This window comes from Nelumbo nucifera, chromosome 6 (assembly GCF_055504915.1).
Source record: "Nelumbo nucifera cultivar China Antique chromosome 6, China Antique-T2T, whole genome shotgun sequence".
Taxonomy (NCBI): Eukaryota; Viridiplantae; Streptophyta; class Magnoliopsida; order Proteales; family Nelumbonaceae; genus Nelumbo; species Nelumbo nucifera.
The window spans coordinates 28,740,658-28,759,375 of record NC_142654.1 but is presented as its reverse complement, the minus strand read 5'-3'; the positions used below and the strand labels follow the sequence as shown (position 1 = coordinate 28,759,375).

The 18,718-nt window shown below is 35.8% G+C and overlaps 2 protein-coding genes and 1 non-coding gene across 5 annotated transcripts in view; 1 reads left to right on the top strand and 2 right to left on the bottom strand.

Moving 5' to 3' along the window:
* Positions 1-4,476: 4,476 nt before the first annotated feature.
* LOC104598514 (cyclin-U2-1-like) lies at positions 4,477-5,928 on the top strand. The gene is made up of 2 exons (XM_010260617.3): positions 4,477-5,140; positions 5,237-5,928. Exons 1-2 carry the CDS (start codon positions 4,734-4,736, stop codon positions 5,520-5,522), a joined length of 693 nt encoding a protein of 230 aa, XP_010258919.1. The 5' UTR covers positions 4,477-4,733; the 3' UTR covers positions 5,523-5,928.
* A 4,876-nt stretch (positions 5,929-10,804) lies between these two features.
* Positions 10,805-10,876, bottom strand: TRNAT-CGU (transfer RNA threonine (anticodon CGU)). Its single transcript has one exon. It is a non-coding gene; the product is annotated as a tRNA-Thr (tRNA).
* A 5,928-nt stretch (positions 10,877-16,804) lies between these two features.
* Positions 16,805-18,718, bottom strand: part of LOC104598515 (structural maintenance of chromosomes protein 6B-like) — a 105,956-nt gene continuing 104,042 nt past the window's right edge. For all 3 annotated transcript variants that reach the window (XM_010260618.3, XM_088890107.1, XM_010260620.3), the window contains one exon: positions 16,805-17,037. In XM_010260618.3, the coding sequence (XP_010258920.1) occupies positions 16,980-17,037 (58 nt within the window). In that variant the 3' untranslated portion in view covers positions 16,805-16,979. The remainder of the gene's footprint in view (positions 17,038-18,718) is intronic.

Genomic DNA, 18,718 nt, shown 5'->3' with positions numbered 1-18,718 from the left:
TAATCCTGTTTGCTTCATGTATCTCAGATTTCAAATCTCAAATGATTAGTGTCTTATCTCTCATCTCTTACATCGATTGATTTTCTGATCTCTTCATTTATAGGATTTGCAATTTCTTAGTTGTTTACAACCTAGAAAACTCAAAATCAAAATAGAAAAAATAAAAGCCCTAACTACTTTTGACCATTAGGAATAATCGAAGAAGATTATGAAAGGTCTTTTGCTTTTTTTTATTTTAAAATAAATAAAAATGGAATTAATTTGAAAGAAACCCAAAAGCCAATAACCGGGTCAAATGGTTTAGAGATTAAACCATCCAAGTCAACGGTTCTCTGACCATTTCAATAGTTTTTTGAAAAAAAAGGAGTAATAGCATATAAGGGCAACTTTTGGGGTTTAATATCAATAAAAGTAATATTTAAAAAAAATCAAAAATAGGTTAACTTTTTAAAAATAATATCAATAAAGGGCAAAACACTGTTCATCATCTTCTTCTTGCCATTTGTTTAGTAGCGTCATTGCCTCCGCCTCCAGCAACGTTGCCGGAGGTGGTGGCGGCGGCGCTAGTGAACAAATGGCAAGAAGATGATGAACAGTGTTTTTTCCCTTTATTGATATTATTTTTAAAAAGTTAACCTATTTTTGAAATTTTTTTAAAAATATTACTTTTATTGATATTAAACCCCAAAAGTTGCCCTTATATGCTATTATCTCAAAAAAAAAAAAAAAAGGTTTAGAGCCAAAACGGAACTAGTGACCTGACTGGTTCCTGGCCAAATAGTTCAACCGTCCAATCCGATCCAATTTTCAAAACAGTGGGATAGATAATCCAGAGTGTGCACACATTATAAAAGAAGAATGGGAGAGATCATTGGAAAGTGATGTAACAAGAAGAATAATACAAAAACTTACAAGATGAAAGCTTAACCTTAAAGGCTAGAATAGATAATGTTGCAGGTTTATTAATGCAAAGCTTTGTCACATAGATGCTGAGTTAAATATCTTGCAAAAGAAACATCCACATCTACATTCCCATGATTTCCATGCCTTGCAAAATGAGTATTATACATGGCTCCTGAAGGAAGAGCAATTATGGAAGTTAAAGTCTTGAGAAATTTGATTAAAAGAGGGTGATAGAAACACACAATTTTTCATTAGTGGAGAAAAATTAACTACTATGAGGGTGTGAAGGATCAAACTAATCAGTTTCTAACCATAGAGGAAATCCCAAATGATTTTTAGGAAATGGCAAAATAAGTTGCAGGGGAAGAAAATTGTGAGGGTGATATAAACCTAGTAGAAATAAATCTTCCACAGTTAACTGAAGCCCAAAAAGGGGATCTACTAACTGTTCCTTCTTTTGAAGAAGTATGGCAGGTGGTTAAACACATGAATCCTCATACATCCCCAAGACTTGATGAATTCAACCCATTTTTTTACCAAAAGTTCTGGAATATAGTGGGAAGGGAGGTCTATAAATTGGTCCTGCACCTTTACAAGAAGGGTCATATCCCATGGGAAAAATCAATTGAACAAAATTGTTCTATATCCCTAAGAAACAAAATCCTAAAGAATTAGTCATTTTAACCCATCAGCTATTGTAATATCTTATACAAGATAATTGCTAAAGCTCAATTTGGGAAGAGTACAAATACAAATATGTACACTACAGATGCATACAAAATAATACAAAATATAAGGTTTTGCACTCTATATATTTGTATTTGTATTCCTTCCAAACTGAGCCTAAGTGTCTAGTCACCCAACTTGAAGATAAATTGAAGGATCTAGTATCTCAAAATCAGGCAGCTTCTATCAAGGAAAGGCCATGCCTAATTGACATCATCATAGCCTGAGAGCTCATTGGAAAGATCAAAAAACACAAAAGAGGGGTAGGTTGGGTGGCGATAAAATTAGACATGTCTAGAGCCTATCATAGGATGAATAGAAATTTTCTTTTATAAGTTCTCCACAAAATGGGTTTCCTTCAACGTTGGTGCAATGTGATTAAATGTTGTATAAGCACCCTAAGCTTTTGAGTTAAAGTTAATGGGGTCCTTTTTAAGTTGTTTCACCTCAAGAACAGTACAAGGGAATGTGATCCTTTATAACCATACATATTCATGCTAGCAATACAAGTGTGATCTTCACTCCTACATGTTAAAGAGGTGAAAGGATTCATAAAAGGAATTAGTTTGGCAAAGAATATCCCCAAATAACACACTTTCTTTGTAGATGACTTCATTATTCTGCAAAGCATGAAAGTGATATAGGATGATGAACCTTCTTATCATCTGTTTTTTACTTGCCCTTTCATCTTCCAAGGCATGAAAGTGAAGAGTTTATACATAGAGCTGTTATTGCTTTCCGAGTGATATAGGATATGAGAAATAGGAAATTGAACCCTAAGAACCCTAAGAAGAAGAAATAGCCTCGTTAGCCAGCCAGTTCACAGCTTGATTTGCCTTGCGATAAGAAAATAGACACAAGGAGGCCACACCTTCCTTCTAATAAGTCACAACATTTCCCGCCTATAGAAATACAGCAACATTGTTTATATGTGGATGATTCGTATATTCATTTCATAAATAGAGCTGCTAGTTCATGTGTTAATTAGGTTGCATTTGGAAACAATGCAAATAAGTGTGAATGCAAATACTTAGAGTGTAAAATGGTTCATATAAATTGCAAAATTGGGTTAGTTTTGAACTGACAAATTTATTTTCTTACCAAGCAGACTTTTAGCTGTAATGGATGCAAACATGAATTCCAATGAAACATATGCTTTTTTTATCAAAAGCCCACTTGAATGCAAATTTACTTCTTTTTTATTGATGTACTTTTACATCTTATTATCAATGTAAATATGCATTGGTCTGTCATTTGTCAATGCATAAATGTAATATTGCCAAACACAAACAAAAATGAATCAGAGTGCAAATTTACCCTGAACCGGGATTTATACTCCATTTGCATTGTTTCCAAGCACAGCCTTAAGGATGAATATAGGATAGTAGTACAACGGGCATCAAGGTTACAGCTCAACAACCAGCTGAAGTTGAATGGAAGACAGTCATTTGGAGCTACAGGAAGCTAAGAGGAGAAAGAATCAAAAGCTTACAGTTCTTTGTGATGACTTGGTCATTGTACATACTATAAATAGTAATGAACAGACATGCAAATAGATCAACAAGCTGTATAGGGATCAAGTGGCAAGCCTACTGTGTAAATAGAAAATATAATGACATAGCTAGAAGGATTGCATGTATCACTTTTCAAGTCATTAATATAAGGCCCCATTTGGTTTGCAGGAATCTGTCTGGAATCGGAATTGGAATGAGCTATTTCGTTTTCAACTATTTGGTTGGGCAGAATCGGAATCTCATTGTCATTCTAAGGGAATAGTTATTCCCTGCCCCTCCCTTGGGAATGAAATCTTATTTCTGCTGATTTTAATTTTCATTCTCATTCCTATCTAAACCAAACAAACTATGAGAATAGACCATTCTAATTCCGATTCCTGCTACGAACCAAACAGATCCTAAGTTTTCTTTCTGTTGGAGGAAAAAAAAAAAGTAGAACTGTAAATAGACTCCATGGTAAATCCCCTCTTCAACTGTATTGGCCAATGAAGGGGAGAAGAAGACAAGAGAAACTCTTTCACCTGAAGCAACATTGGGATTGCTTAACTAAACAGGTCAAAAAGGAAGGAATAGGTCTGTTAGTCATGTCATGTAGACAAGTCTAAGAGACCCAGCCCTTTAATTTCCAGGTTGTAACTTTAGTTGGGGGGCCCCAAACAAAACCTTGCCACGTTTTAGAATAAGTTCATTTTGTGTGCTTTCTTAACAAGACAGCTTGGACGACCACTATTGGTAAATCATATTGGGAGAAAGAATCCAAATCCAATACATTGGAGAAGTAAGCTAAGCGATTGGGCAATCCAGAGGGAATGGTTTAATTGAACTTTGGATTCTCTGCATTTGCATCATCAATTTGCAGAGACAGGTGGCAGCTGCAGGTGCAGTTGTATGGATCAGATGTAGATTGCCAGCTTGGCCTTATTTAATTTATTACAAGCAGGAGAGCAAAATTTACCACCAACCCACTTCTACCTTTTGGTTCTCTCATTCAATTACATGAATTCCCCTTGGATCCCATTATTCCCAAACCCTTTGTTTATCCTTTTTTCCCATGCAAATCGCCCACTGCTTTCAGTTTCAGCCTGCTACATTAAAAATGCTTATTCAAGGAAAGGACAGACCCTATTTGTTTTTTAATACCTGCTCTCTCTCTCTCTCTCTCTCTCTCATATATATTTCTTTAACTTTTTTTCTGCAATAATCAATCACTGTGTGATAGTCGTCCATGACTAGTGATTGGTAAATGAAGGAAGAAGGAAGTGCAGGGAAAGAGTTTAGGAAATCCCGAGTTCCACTTGATTGTCACCCCTCCTTCCAGCCACCTTCCAATTGGCCGAATACAGACCCAACATTCGCTTTCTTTATTCACGTCACAACTAAGTCTACTCTTTCCCTACCCACCCGCTTCTTATTCTATAAATCCTTCACATCACAACTAAGTCTACTCCCCTACCAGCTTGTTTCTTTTATAGATCCTTCCCTCAGTACCCAACACTCCCCTAAACTTTCTCTCTCTCTCTCTCTCTCTGTGTGTGTGTGAATTCAGTTCTTCTCAGGAATAATCAAGGATACACCAAATTAACCAATATAATGGATTCATCTTCAACCTCAATTTCCCCAGCTAAGCTTCGATCTGATCTCTATTCCTTCGCATACCAAGACGAGTCCAACAGCCCACTGGTGATTTCGGTTCTTGCTTCCCTCATGGATAGAACCATGACGAGAAACGAAAGAATTACAGGAAAATGTAACTGGGTGTTGTCCAAAGATTCCAGAATCCGTGTTTTCGATTGCCATCAGGTACCAGACATGACAGTTCAGTCTTTTCTCGAGAGAATCTTCCGCTACACTCGCGTTGGACCGCCGGTTTATGTCGTCGCATATGTTTACATCGATAGACTGTGCCAAATGCATCCCCAGTTTCGAATCACACCCAGCAATGTACACAGGCTTCTCATTACAACCATCATGGTGGCTTCTAAATTCATCGAGGACATGTATAATTTCTTCTGTTTTCCTCCTTTAACAATCTTTCTCATTTTTTGATGAATTGGGTCTGAAACGGAACTCATCATATTTCATGTTCTGTGCAGGAACTACAGGAACTCTTACTTCGCAAAAGTTGGAGGACTGACGACCAGAGAGATGAACAAATTAGAGATGGATTTTCTCTTCTTGATGGGTTTTAAGCTGCACGTAAACGTGAGTGTGTTCGAGAGCTACTGTTGTCATCTGGAGAGAGAAGTGAGCATAGGAGGAGGATACCACATAGAGAGGACTCTGAGGCTTATGTGTTGTGGTGAAATCAAGGCCAAGCATAGAGAGGAAGATGGCTTCAACAATCAGCTTGGCCGTGTTATCGGATGTGGTTCACATTAATTCATTTGAACGCGCTTGTGTCCTAACATTATACGTTCTCTGTATATAGACTAATTATTAAGAGTTGTTGGTGTATGAACTTCATTGGAAGTTCATGTGCAGTCGGTCGATCTGCTTGGTTAGAACTTAATTATAATAAGTGTAAGACGCCATACTTAAAAGAATTTAGTCCGTGTCCCATGGCTGCTGTTTGTGCGTGATGGAATCATGAAAACTTTTCAGAGTTTTCACAGAGAGAGAGAGGGTTACGATGTGACTGTGACCGACAAACTGACAGGGGGATTGGTGATTACGCATGGGATGATGGGAATAAGTGTTTGATTATTAGTAAGTAACACAATAATCAAGATACTCCTGTTAGGTTATTAAGATCCGTCCCTGAATAAGTTTTTATTCTTTAACACACCCATTCATTCAAAAATACCATTAGAAAGGTGTGGAGGCAAGGTTAATTCAAAGTATGGATACGTATTAACTCGTATTAATCCATATGTATCATGTTGATGGCTTTCTGATATGTTCTTTCAAGAGTTATATCAAGTCAGGCCATACTTTAAAGGATAGTGGGGACTTAAAGCAATCCCTCTGAATCAGTTTTGAGAAATAAATAAATAAAACATAAAAAAAGTATTGATACAGATCGATACACCTGTATCGATACTTTAAACCTTGGGTGGAGGAATACAGGTCCATTCAGGAATTTAATTAATTGTAGTGGAGAAGATAAGGATAGAACATTAGATCACTTATCATACTGAAGAACCATTTAAGTTAAAATTTTAAACTGGTAGGTGAGGTCTCTCTAAATAGATTTTTATACTCTAACGTAGGTTGTATGTAGTCATTTTACAATTGTCTTTCTATGGACACATTCAAGTTTCTGTGTAGAATCTATATATAGGATTTAATCTCCAATTTTATTATGAAAAGGGTTCATTTGGCCAATTAATCATAATCATCAAGAAGATCGATCTCGTATGTAGTGCCCCTCAACACAAAATTGACCATATCATGCAAATTTTAGGAGCTTAAATCTATCCCAGGAGTTTAATTAATGTTGCCACCTGGTACCTGCCTTACCAAAAGAAGGTGATTTTCCTTGGTTGGCTGACAAGAGAAAAGAAAAATAAAAGAGTAAAAAAAGTTACATATAATAGTACTAAAACCGATGATAGTACCCCCACAAGGAGGCGCCCCACAACGTTTTACAGCACATCCCTGTCATGTATTGGGAACATCTCCCGATGATAGTACTAAAACCGATGATGTCATCATTGGAAAATGTTCTCATGCAGACGGGGATGTGCTGTGGAACATTGCGGGGCACAGATCTGAACTCGATACCCTCTAATACCTATAAAATTTAAAAAAAAAGTAAAAAAGTTAAAATAAAAACAAAAAATATTGATCATATTGATACACACTAATACCCACTTAAGAGTATCAGATATATCTATTTTTATCTTTGCTCCCAAGTTACGTTTTGTGGCATCCAGTTCATGTATAACAGTCCATTTACATTCACCCTCCAACAAATAGAGAAAACAGAGGAAAATAGCCTGGAGCGAGAGGAAAAAAAAGTTGTGTTTGGAGCAGTTGGAAGCCAATTCTTATTCTAGGCTCAAAACTCATTTAAACCTAAGAAAAAAAACTCAAAAAAGTGAATTATTTTTATTGCTCAAAATTCATTCTTTAAATAGTGATTATTAGAAGCAGAATTTTAACTAAACATGGCCAGAAGGCCCAGAACTGCCACACTATCTCCTAAAAGAGAACTTTGTTTTATTTTTCCAATCTTTTTTTTTTAATTTTTCTTTCATTTTCTTTACAACCAGGATGGGTGTAAGAATTCAGCCAAAGTTTACGTATGAATTTGAGAAAATCAAGTATCCTCTACTCAGGTTGTGTATGTTTCATTATGTTCTACAATTCAACCTTGTTTCCAGCTATATAGAGGGATAAAGTCAAGTGGCCAATTCAGTTTTGATGATTTTAATTTCTTAATAATTTCCATCATCCAGACCATGAAGTAGTGAAATTACATATATATATATATATATATGGTTGAGAGTTGAGACTACTTAAGATCAAGATCATCATGGGTATTACCATGGGTATGGATATGGATATGATAATTTTTTTTCCCTTTTTATTCTTATTTTAATTTGGTAAGTGAACAATCAACTCCTCATAGTCATACATATGAGGATGTGTTCATCTTAATCTGGTACACGAGGCTGAAAACAAGAACTGGAGACTGATTATAATTAATTAACAAGGGCTTATGCCTTAATACATTATTAATTATGAAGATTAATTAAACCAAGGTTTTATTCATCAATCATTCAAAGGGTGCCATGAAACATGGAAACATCTTTTTCAGAGTTGTAAGGACTAAGGGGTGTTATTCCTTTTCCGGTAGGGTGTGTGAACCCTGAACGGTACCCCCTTCGCTGCATCACTGCACGGGTCGCGTGGGATGTCTATCTCCTACCAGCAAAATCAAAATAAATATAAAGTATCAACCAGCTTTCTCCAACCAAAGATGGGAGGGAGAGAGAATAAAAATGCTAGGGTACTCATTAGTTGACAATTGTGCAGGGACAGTCACCTAACCTTGAATGTTTGTTAATTTAAAGGCAACCGGCCGGCCTCTCCCCCACTAAATGAGAAGTTTCATTTGTTATATAATCAGAGGAGATGCGATTCAGTCTTCACAAAACGTCACAGCCACTTTAGCTCTGCATTGGGAATATCTTTCCATGAATAAAAGCATATAAGTATGAAAATATTTTCAACGGTTGCAAGTAGGGGTGTTGATATTAAATGTTAAACCGATCAAATTGGCCGACCCAATCCGAGTTTATCAGTTCTTTAAAACCATCGGTTGGTTCCAACTTGTGTGAGAAAATAAATTGATAACTTAGTTCGGTTTTCGGTTTTTATACATGATAACTGAAATCGAACCGACCCTATATGTTTTAAGTAATTACTAAATAGTCCCTACTCAACCCTACTCCCAGTCATAATTAATTTTAAATTTAAATAAAGTTATTTATTAACTTTTTGGGTTTAGCAAGCATTGACGTGAAGGATCTTGTAAATTGGAATGGACATACAAGTTGGATTGTTGGAGTCTTCACTCCTCAATTTTGGAAAGAAAAAAAAGAGAGGTTAAATAAAGTTTTTTATTACCTTATCAGTTTATTTATTACCTTTTTGGGTTTATCAAGCATTGTTGTCAAGGACTCTTGGAAATTGGAATGGAGAGACAACTGTTGGAGTCTTCACTCTTTGGTTTTGAAAAGAGAAAAAAAAGATATACTAAATAAACCGACTAAACCGATAAACCAACCCTTCATGTTTGGGTCGGTTTTGCTTCAAGGTCGGTCGGTTTTGGTTTAGTCAATAAATAAACCAACTAGGTTGGGTCGATTGAAGAAAATTACTCAAACTGACCCAACCCGACTAGTGAACACCCCTAGTTGCAAGTGGTTGTGAGGATGGTATGAACATCGTTTTGTGAGGATTGAATCCAAGTTCTAATCAAAGAGCCCATTTTGCCATGGAAATGGGACGAATTTGGGTCAATAACCATACTCCCCGTTCCTGACCTCAAATTTTTTGACTTTACAAATTAGGGGAAATTTCACTTTAGTATCCTGAACTTTGGGGGTAGTGTCAAGTTAGTACTCGAACTTTCAAACGTGTCATTGCAATACCTAAACTTTCATAAAGTGTCAAGTTGGTCCCTACCGTTAACCGGCCGTCAGTTATTTGTTGAAAATGTCAAAACTACCCTTCAAAAGAAACTGTTCATTATCTTCTACTTTGAGATTGAACCAATTATCTTCAAAGAAAAAGAGAGAAAAAACATGAAATATGATTAAGGGAAACAATAACTGAAAGCAAAGAAATAACTAGACAAGAATGTGTTTTAGATCTAAAGGTAGAAGATAATGACTTCATTAGTCTAGAATCTCAAACACCTCAACCGGTTCAGTCTCAAGGTAGAAGAGAATGAATAATGTCTTCTTTTGAAGTGTAGTTTTAACATTTTAAATAGATAACTACGATCGATTAACAGTAGAGATCAACTTGACACTTTTCGAAAGTTTAAATAATGCAGTGACACATTTGAAAGTTCCAATAATAACTTGACACTACCCCCAAAGTTCAAGGTACTAAAGTGAAAATTTTCCTTTTACAAATTCTACAACAGTGTTTCCCATCAGCGAGAAACCAACTTTCATCTCTAACTCCAATGGGAGATGGGTTCCCAGCCCATTGGGGATTTGATCATTTGAATCCCTGAATTTTATTTTTTAATTAAAAGTTTGTTTTACCTTGAGAAAAAAGATTTTCTTAAAGGAAAAAAAAATATTATTATAAATGAGTTTAATATTTAACTAACATTATTAATCACCAAGTATACATAGATATGGACTTCCATCCCACCCTAACCCCAAATCCAATCGGGTATCTTTCTCCATACCACAAGAACTGTCTCCATTTTGAGGGGCCACCAATCAAATGGGGACAAGAAAATTTGCCATATATCCCTAAATTCATCAATCACGTTTTAATTAGTTTATATTTTATTCACAAATGAGAAAAAAAAAGGTTTATCTTTTAGTGAATGAATTTGAAGTTCTACTAACCTGCTCAAACAAAAAGCCCAAGAGGTGAGAGGTCCAGCATAAGGAATATAGACAAGGCCTGAGGGAAGCTACACCAACACGTTTGTCAAACCTTTGTTTTTGGTTAATGTTTGGTGACAGATGATCCATGATGTCCCCCACCAGCACCAAGAAGAGATGCTTTTGCAAATGTAGGGCAGGTTCCATTGTCGCATCATTAAATTGGGCCCACTGTGGGGCTCCCCAAACTTCCAATACTTCAATCCTCTCCGTCCGATTGCCAGATTGGACCCAAACCAAGGAGTGGATCAATGAGATTCCTTCTTTTATCTGCACTATATAATATAATGCGGATGCTTTGCTTTGGCCTCACGTCAAGACGATCATCCCAGTTTTTTTTTTTTTTTATTCATCAGACGGCGGAGAATACAGATTATGGTAAATTTGGCACGTTGTATAGTAATATTGACTTTCATTCTGAGCTAAAGTGGGAGAAGTTTTAAATGATTCAATTCATTATTGATGGCTCCTACCAAAGAAAAAAGAAAAAGAAATGTTATGGATGGCTGAGATTGACCGGTACGAATGATTGGATGAGGATGGAAAAATAAAAAAGGTAGAGGACAATGTATACCAAAATATAGCTCCCGGCGAGGATCGAACTCGCGACCTTTCGCTTACGAAGCGAACGCACTACCACTATGCTACGGAAGCTGGATGACACTGCAATCGAAAAAGTAAATTATAATAGTAAAGTTTAGAAAATCTATAACAAAAACATAACATCAAAGAGTTCAAATCAGCCCCTACAAAATTGTCCCCAACAACGTCCCACGGCACATCTCCGCCGTGTATTGAAAAGTGGGAATATCTCCCCATGATGAATCATCATTAAGAGATGTTTCCAATATAGGAAAGGAATGTGCTGTAGGATGTTGTGGGGGACTGATTTGATCTCAACATGAAAATAGCTTTGACCAATAAAAACACCCTATGAGTTGTGATGAATACCACGTGATTGGTCACCTTTTTTATGATATCAGTTAATTAGAAGTAATTTTTTCTAGTATCATAGTCCAATCCATCAACCAAGTATCAAAATCATTTACTATATAGTTTTTTTACAAATTACCACATGTATAAAAGAAAAGCAATAGTACGTTGTTCTTGTTTAAGCTTAATTATCAATTAATAGTTATAAAAATATATAATTATTCTTAAAAGTATATTGAACCCATGAGAATGCAGAAGATTCGTAAATCCCAAGATCCAAGACACAAATCGTTAAATCAAATCTATGAGTTTTCACAGTTTGGAGGTCTGTTCAGATGGTATTAATCAAGGTTTGAAGTATCAAAGATGTATCATCCCATATGTATCAATTTTTTGACAAATTGATATCTGATATAATAGATTTCTTTTCTTTTTTTTTTTGGTATTTGGTGCCACACACCACTAGTAACCCCATTTTTCTCAAATTGGTGGTTGCAAGATCGATTCTACATCAATGCTGAAGCGAGTCAGCTAACATACCAATGAGCCATTCCTCGGTTGGTGGCATAGAAGATCCACCACGAATTGAGATTGTATTAGTGTGGTGTATTGATCACCGTTACAAACAGATACTCAATTATTAAAATCATTAAAACTATCATAAACTAATATTCAACTATTACAAACAATTACAAACTCAAACACTGAGATTAGCATGAAACCTGAATTTAGGCAGAGTAATTTGGAGTCAGACGGCAAGATCCTGATTTCAAGTAGGCTAAAAGCTTCAACTTATCTCCTAAAGTGTTTTTCCTTTTCTTTTCTTTTCTTTTTTTTTTTTTCTCTTGTGAAAGGATATTTTGGACTTAGCTGAGGTGCTTTCAGTCTCCTTCTGTTTTGTTAGCAGGGAGCTCAATAAGGTGGCGCATTCTCTGGCTAGGAAAGGTGTGGTTCAACAGGGTTCCTTTGTTCGTCCCTGCCCTGACTGGGAACAAGCTTTGGTGAGAGTGGACCTGATTAACTTGTAGATTTTTGTTTCTTGAATATCTCCTCTACTTGTCTTTATTAAAGGATTCGGCTATAATACCGAAAAGATATGATATCAGAAAGTCTTACGGCCAATCAACTAGTATCATAAAAGAGGTGACCAATCAGATAATATTCATGACAATTCACAAGAGTGCTTTGATTGGTCAAAATTATTGTGGTGTCATATCTTCCAATATCATAGAATTTCTCTTTCTTAAATGTTGTTCCTTTAGGGATGCACTGCAGTATCCCCTTGGACTTGTATCTATTGACCTTGGTTTCATTAATGAATTCCTATTTTTCTTTTGTCAAAAAAATAGAAAAAAAGGTATTATAATCATCCTCAAAAGTTAAAATATTTTTGTTCAATGGGTTCTTTTCTTTAGGAAGATTGATATGATAGCTTTTGGGTATTAATAACTTTAGACACATGGCTACCTATAAAAAAGCTAACTACTCCAAAGGATGTGGGGTTCATGTTAATTTTTTAAACTAATTTTGTAGATCAAATAAAAATTTGTTATAAAACTTTTAAATTACAAATTAAACCCGATTTAGTTATTTAAATTAAATAAAAAATTCATAGTAGATAAAATTATAAGATAAATAGTGAATCTAAAAAAATGATATTTTTGCCAAAAAAAATGATAGACAGGTGTAGCTGCTCTATATTTAGCACATGATCATTAATTCTCTACTACTCAAACATTACAAACTGAAGCTAACCTATACTTAGATTTCACAAACCATGCTCAACTCTCACAAATTCATACTCAACCATCATAAATTGAGATTCGATTAGAACAAACTGTTACAAACCCATAATCAATCATTACAAATCTATACTAACTACTAGAAATCATGTATAATATTGTATAATATTTACATACCCATACATGACTATTACAAATCAATGTTCAATTTAATACAAACCAAGATCTAATTGGTACTTATCATTATAAACCATATTCAACTATTACAAACCCCATGCTTAAATCATTACAAATCCCATACATACATCTCTATTTCAAATTTGAATTATCTTTATCAATTAATGCTGCTACAAATCATATACACATAAATGCAGTTGTCAAGATCTGATCACAAACAACAACATTAAAGAGAGAACTCTTCACTAGGGTTCAAGTTCTGATAACTACTTTTCCTGATACTCTTTATGTCTTTGAACTTTGGCTTACCAAGCGACAACCCATAACCTCAAGAAATTACTTGGGTAAAAAGTGTTTTTAGTATTATCAAACACCAACCGATGCATCGAGAAATCTGCACATTTTCTCAAAATGTATTCAATACAGAGATGGGTTCGGATCTCCTACCCGCAAACTCTTCTCACATCCCGATCCACATGGCATTGCAGGCTCACATTGGGAATACCTCCTTTGTCATGGGGAGATGTTCCTAATTCATGACGATAGTATTGTGTGGGTGGTAATGTGGGAAAGAGTGTGTGGATAGGAGATTCGGAACAAGTTTCAAAATATCGATACACTCAATATGCCGGTAGAGGCGTATCAGAGTGTATTGGTAGTTGTTTCTTTTTTTTATAAATCTGGTTCAGAGGAATCGGTTTAAGGTCCATCCACTCCCTGAACCCACTTAGACCCCGAAACATCCCCTTTAGGGACGTATCGAGAAGCCCCCGATATGATATGTATCGGCCGATATGGCCTGATACATATTGATATTTTGAACCTTGATCTAGAGTATACAGAGATGGCTATGATTCCCTTCGAAGGATGTATGTGAAGTCGATACACATTTCATTCTTTAATGGGAAAATCTATGATAGGGAAAAGATATGATATGGAAAGAGTCTTGACCAATCAAAACCCACCCATGAATTTTGATAAATAACACCTGATTTGCTACTACGTTTATAATTCCAGTTTATTGGTCAGTTATTTTTCAGATATCATATCTTTTCCATATCATAATCGAACCCCTTGGTTGATGCAAAAGTCATTGTATGACATCTGATATATTGATTATAATGTCTTTCTTATGTGCTTTTAATGTCATTGAAGTGTCTGTTGGATTTATGACAATTTTATTGATGCTTGAATGTGTTCAAACCATTCTACATACATATCCAATGGATACCATGATACATATCCATTTTTTACATTAGTGATACATTTTGCACAAACTGATGGATGGTTCAAATGGTATGGATGGTTCAAACTTACAGATAACCTAATATTAAAGCATATCTGTAAGTTTAAAAACTGATATGCAGGTGCTAATAATTTGAATCTTGGGTGCTGACATGAAAATTTTAATAATAGTTTAAATGTTGGTCTTTTGCATTAGTCTTACGTTTAATTCTAAAATGGTATCATAAAACATAACATGGAATTGAAATATTAGTAGTTTTATTTCACAAAACTAAAAATTAAACCAATTTTACATGTACTCGTTAATTGACAACCGATGCAAATGATTCACAAACAAAAGAAGATCTTGGCGTACAACATCGATGATAACATTCTGTATTTTTCCATAGGCCTAATTTTGTTTGTTATGCAATTTCATTTGCACTGGTTCAAAAGCATAGGAGTGCAAAATTGCAAATGAATTGAATGCAAATTCTTTCACTGTCTACATTGCAAATGAAGTAAAATAAAACTGAAAGAAAAGTAAACCCAAAGAAAAATTGAACTAGACTATACAATTTTTTCTATGCTTTCCTATGTAATTGTATTAGTGCAAATGAAATTAGATTGGAAGCATAGCCTTGAGAAAATTCTCCTTTCACAATATAACTTTCATGAAACTCCTTGATCTTTCATTCTTGTTTTACCTTTCAACAAAAGTGCATGCTAATATACTGACAGTGCACAATCCAACTATGCATCAGAGAATCCATACTTGTATATGTAGTCATTCATGGGAAATGTTCTCAGTACACAGGTGGGCTGCCCTGCTTGCTAGCAGGTTTTATTCTGGGAGAAGGTCAGGAGCCAATCTCCAAAAGCAAAAACCATGCAGACACTCCATGGCATCCAGCCGCACGTTAGTAATGTGCCCCTACATTTTTTAAATTTATAGGGAGATGTTTCCAATGTGCAGCTGAATGCCATGTCAGGAGATAGGGATGTTCATCATATTGGTTAGACCGGCAAACTACACCGAACCAAATCAAAATTAGTGGTTTGGTATAATCTGGTCATAAAACGACTTGATTTGGTCTGCAAATTCCTCTGATCATAATTTTATAGTTTAGTTTCGTTTCAACTTTGAAACTTGTAATTTGATACCCAAGGAGATATTTATATTTGAGAAAGTGTGAATGACCAAGGTTCAAAGTATCGATACACCGGTCCGTATCGTGCCAACGGCTTCCCGATACACCCCTCCAGGGGTTGTATCGGGTCAGGTACTGGTTCAGAGGGTGACCAGGCCTTAAACTGACCCATCTAAACCGGTTTCAAAAAAAAAAAAAGTAAAACCTAAAAAATAATACCCTGTGTCAATACTTTGAACCTTAAATATAACAGTTTGATTTCCATACCCAAGAAGTGTTAACACAGTTTTTGCTTTCAGTAAATCCCATCTCCATAACTGGGACCTTTCAATTTAATGTTGGTGACAATTGTAGCCAGATTTCTTTTTTTCAGATCCAAGGGATTACACACCGTGGGAGGGGAGTAGCCCATCCCCCAAACCCATAAACCCCCAGTTCAGGTACAAGTGAGATTTGATCCAAGTCTGCTACAACTAGGAGACCTTACCAACCAACCAACCAACCAGTTGGCACCTTGCTGTAGGCAGTAGGAGTGTCAATTGGACTGGAATTGGTCCAATCCGGTCCAGTCCAATGTGAATCCATTATAAATAGACTAGGTCCAATCCAATCCAATAAATGTTTTGAACCAACTTGGACCGGTCCAATTCAATGTCTGGACCAGATATTGACTTAATCCAACCCTATCAAATATAAATTTGTTATGGACAGGCCAGGTCCAATCCAATCTAATAAATATTTTAGGCCAGATTGATCCAATCTAAAATGTCTTGTTGGTCCGTCCAATCCATCCAAATTGATTTTGGGTCCAGTCCAAAACCAGTCCATTAACACCCTTAGGCAGAAGAAATCCGAATGCCAAAAGTGCATGGATTTTAATGCGTTTGTTTACAGTTAATTTACTTGAATTTAATAACGAAGGCAATATTAGGGGCCTTATAACACAATGACCATCAAAACCCATCTTTTGTTTGATTCATATGAATAATTAAAGATATCTTAATAAATACAACTTTAAATACAGATATATTCGCACCATTGTAGTTTGAATAGATAGACCGTAGACGAAAAGGTGTGAGTATATAGGTAAGGTGTCCCTGGAAAAATGAAGTATAGGAACTTGGGAAGAAAAGAAAGTTAGGATTTCAACGAACAGGGCTTCTTGCATTGCATCCATTCAATGGTGGACCTCCAACGGCTGATCCGTTTATAAGACACGTTTAAAATTTCAATTATTTAATAAAATAAGGTATTGTCCAATTTTTCTTTAGAAGAAAATTCCTTGTTCGTAGATCTTAAAACAAAACACGGTAAAAATAAAATCTGCCATGATAACACAACCAGAAAAAGGGAAATGGAGAAGAAAACAATTAGCATAGACAAAATGACAATATTATACACAGATTACGTACATTCAACAAAAAAATGAATACAAGATAGATAATGGAAATTCCTATAATTACCTCAAGAGCACAATTAGAACTTAGAATTTACACGTGAGAATATAATACAACAAACTGCCCTTGAGAATTAAGAACGAGGAGCTGCCATTTGCTGCTTCTTCACCCTCTCCCCTGGCTTCACCATGCTGATCAACAAGTACCATAGAAGTTGGAATTCAAAAAATAGAAATAAAACTTCAACTAAAATAAAAGTAAAATAATCCCAGTTCCATGGAGTAGAAATGAGCACTTCTCTTCTGATTTCCTATACTAGATGCCACTCTTGCTTGCAAATTTGGCATCATTGTGGTTGACATGGCATGTCAAACTCTACATACTGAGCACTTTACGTTAAGGCCCCATTTGCTTTTTAGGAAGTTATTTATCTGGGTAAATGTTTATTGGGAAATACTTGCCCGGATAAGTGCATTTACCAGTGTTCTTTTATTTACAATGGCTTCCCGATACGCTCCTATTGGGGGTGTATCAGGGTTCTGACCGGTTCAGGGGGTGGAGGAGCCCTAAACCAGCCACCCTGAACCGGTTTTGAAAAAAAATAAAAAAAAAAGCATAAAACACACTATCGATATCGCCCGACATATCGGGCGTATCAATATTTTGAACCTTGGTTATTATTAGAAGGGGAATTTTTGCCCCATCCAAATGTTGACAACTTTGCCCCCAGGTGGGCGTATCAACTTTCCCCCCTCCCAAAATCCAAAAAAAGAACAGGCCCCAAGTCGCAAGTGGGAGATCGCAAAACAAAACGTTAATTCAAACATCCATTTATTGTTATTAATGCTCCTCATACGTTAGCTAAGTACTCAAAGCTCAAAGTGTCAATACTCTCAATACACAACTTTAGTCTTGAAGCACTCTTTTTTTCTTTTCACTTATTTTCATTTTGACAATTTCGAAGTAAATAGTATATGGAACTTATTAATGATTAAAACCATTGAAAAGTTCAAAATCCTAATAGCACACATATCGGCACCCACACCACCATGCTGTGATATTTTGAACCCTGTAGGTACTACATAAGTTTTTCCTTTTTTGTATTACTTTACAATAATGTTCAAAAATTTTCTGTAAACCTATATCCAACAATTTGTCCTGTCATTTCCTTGCAATATCTGGGTAGCATAGCTTCTTTTCATGGATAACCCTTTTTGACATCATCATCATCATCATCAAAGCCTTATCCCTACTACATGGGGCTAGCCACATGAATCCTGTTTTTCCATCCTGTTCTCTACTATGCATGGGGCCAAACCATCTTAGTCTACTTTCTCTCATTTTATCACCTATTGGAGCTACTCTTGGGTTCCTTCAAAGGGCTTCATTTATGACCTATCCTTTTAATTTTTTCAACCATCTATCCCAGCATGCGCATTTCTGGCACACTCATTTTTTGGACATGTTTCCTGATTGCCCAACACTCAGATCCATACAGCATAGCTAGCCTTACAACTGTTTTATAGAACTTTCCTTTTAATCTAAATAGTGTCCTATCATATAAGATTCTCGATACGTGATCCACTTTGCCAATCCTGCTCTAATTCTATGGGAAACATCCTCCTCAATCTCTCCCTTGTTATGAATTATAAAAGCAAGGTGCCCGAAAAGGTCACTTTAAATAGTTTAGCTATTTAGGCATGCTCCTCTTCTTCTTGAAGTAAAGAAAAGAGCCTCTGCTTTCATGCTCCTTCTGATCCTTCTTGCTTGCTCCGTTCCTTGGCTTCAGCTATTTAGGCATCTTTTCTTTAATTATCTTATTAAATAGTTTAGCTAGCCACAATAAGCCTATTTAAATACCATTAGGCCCTA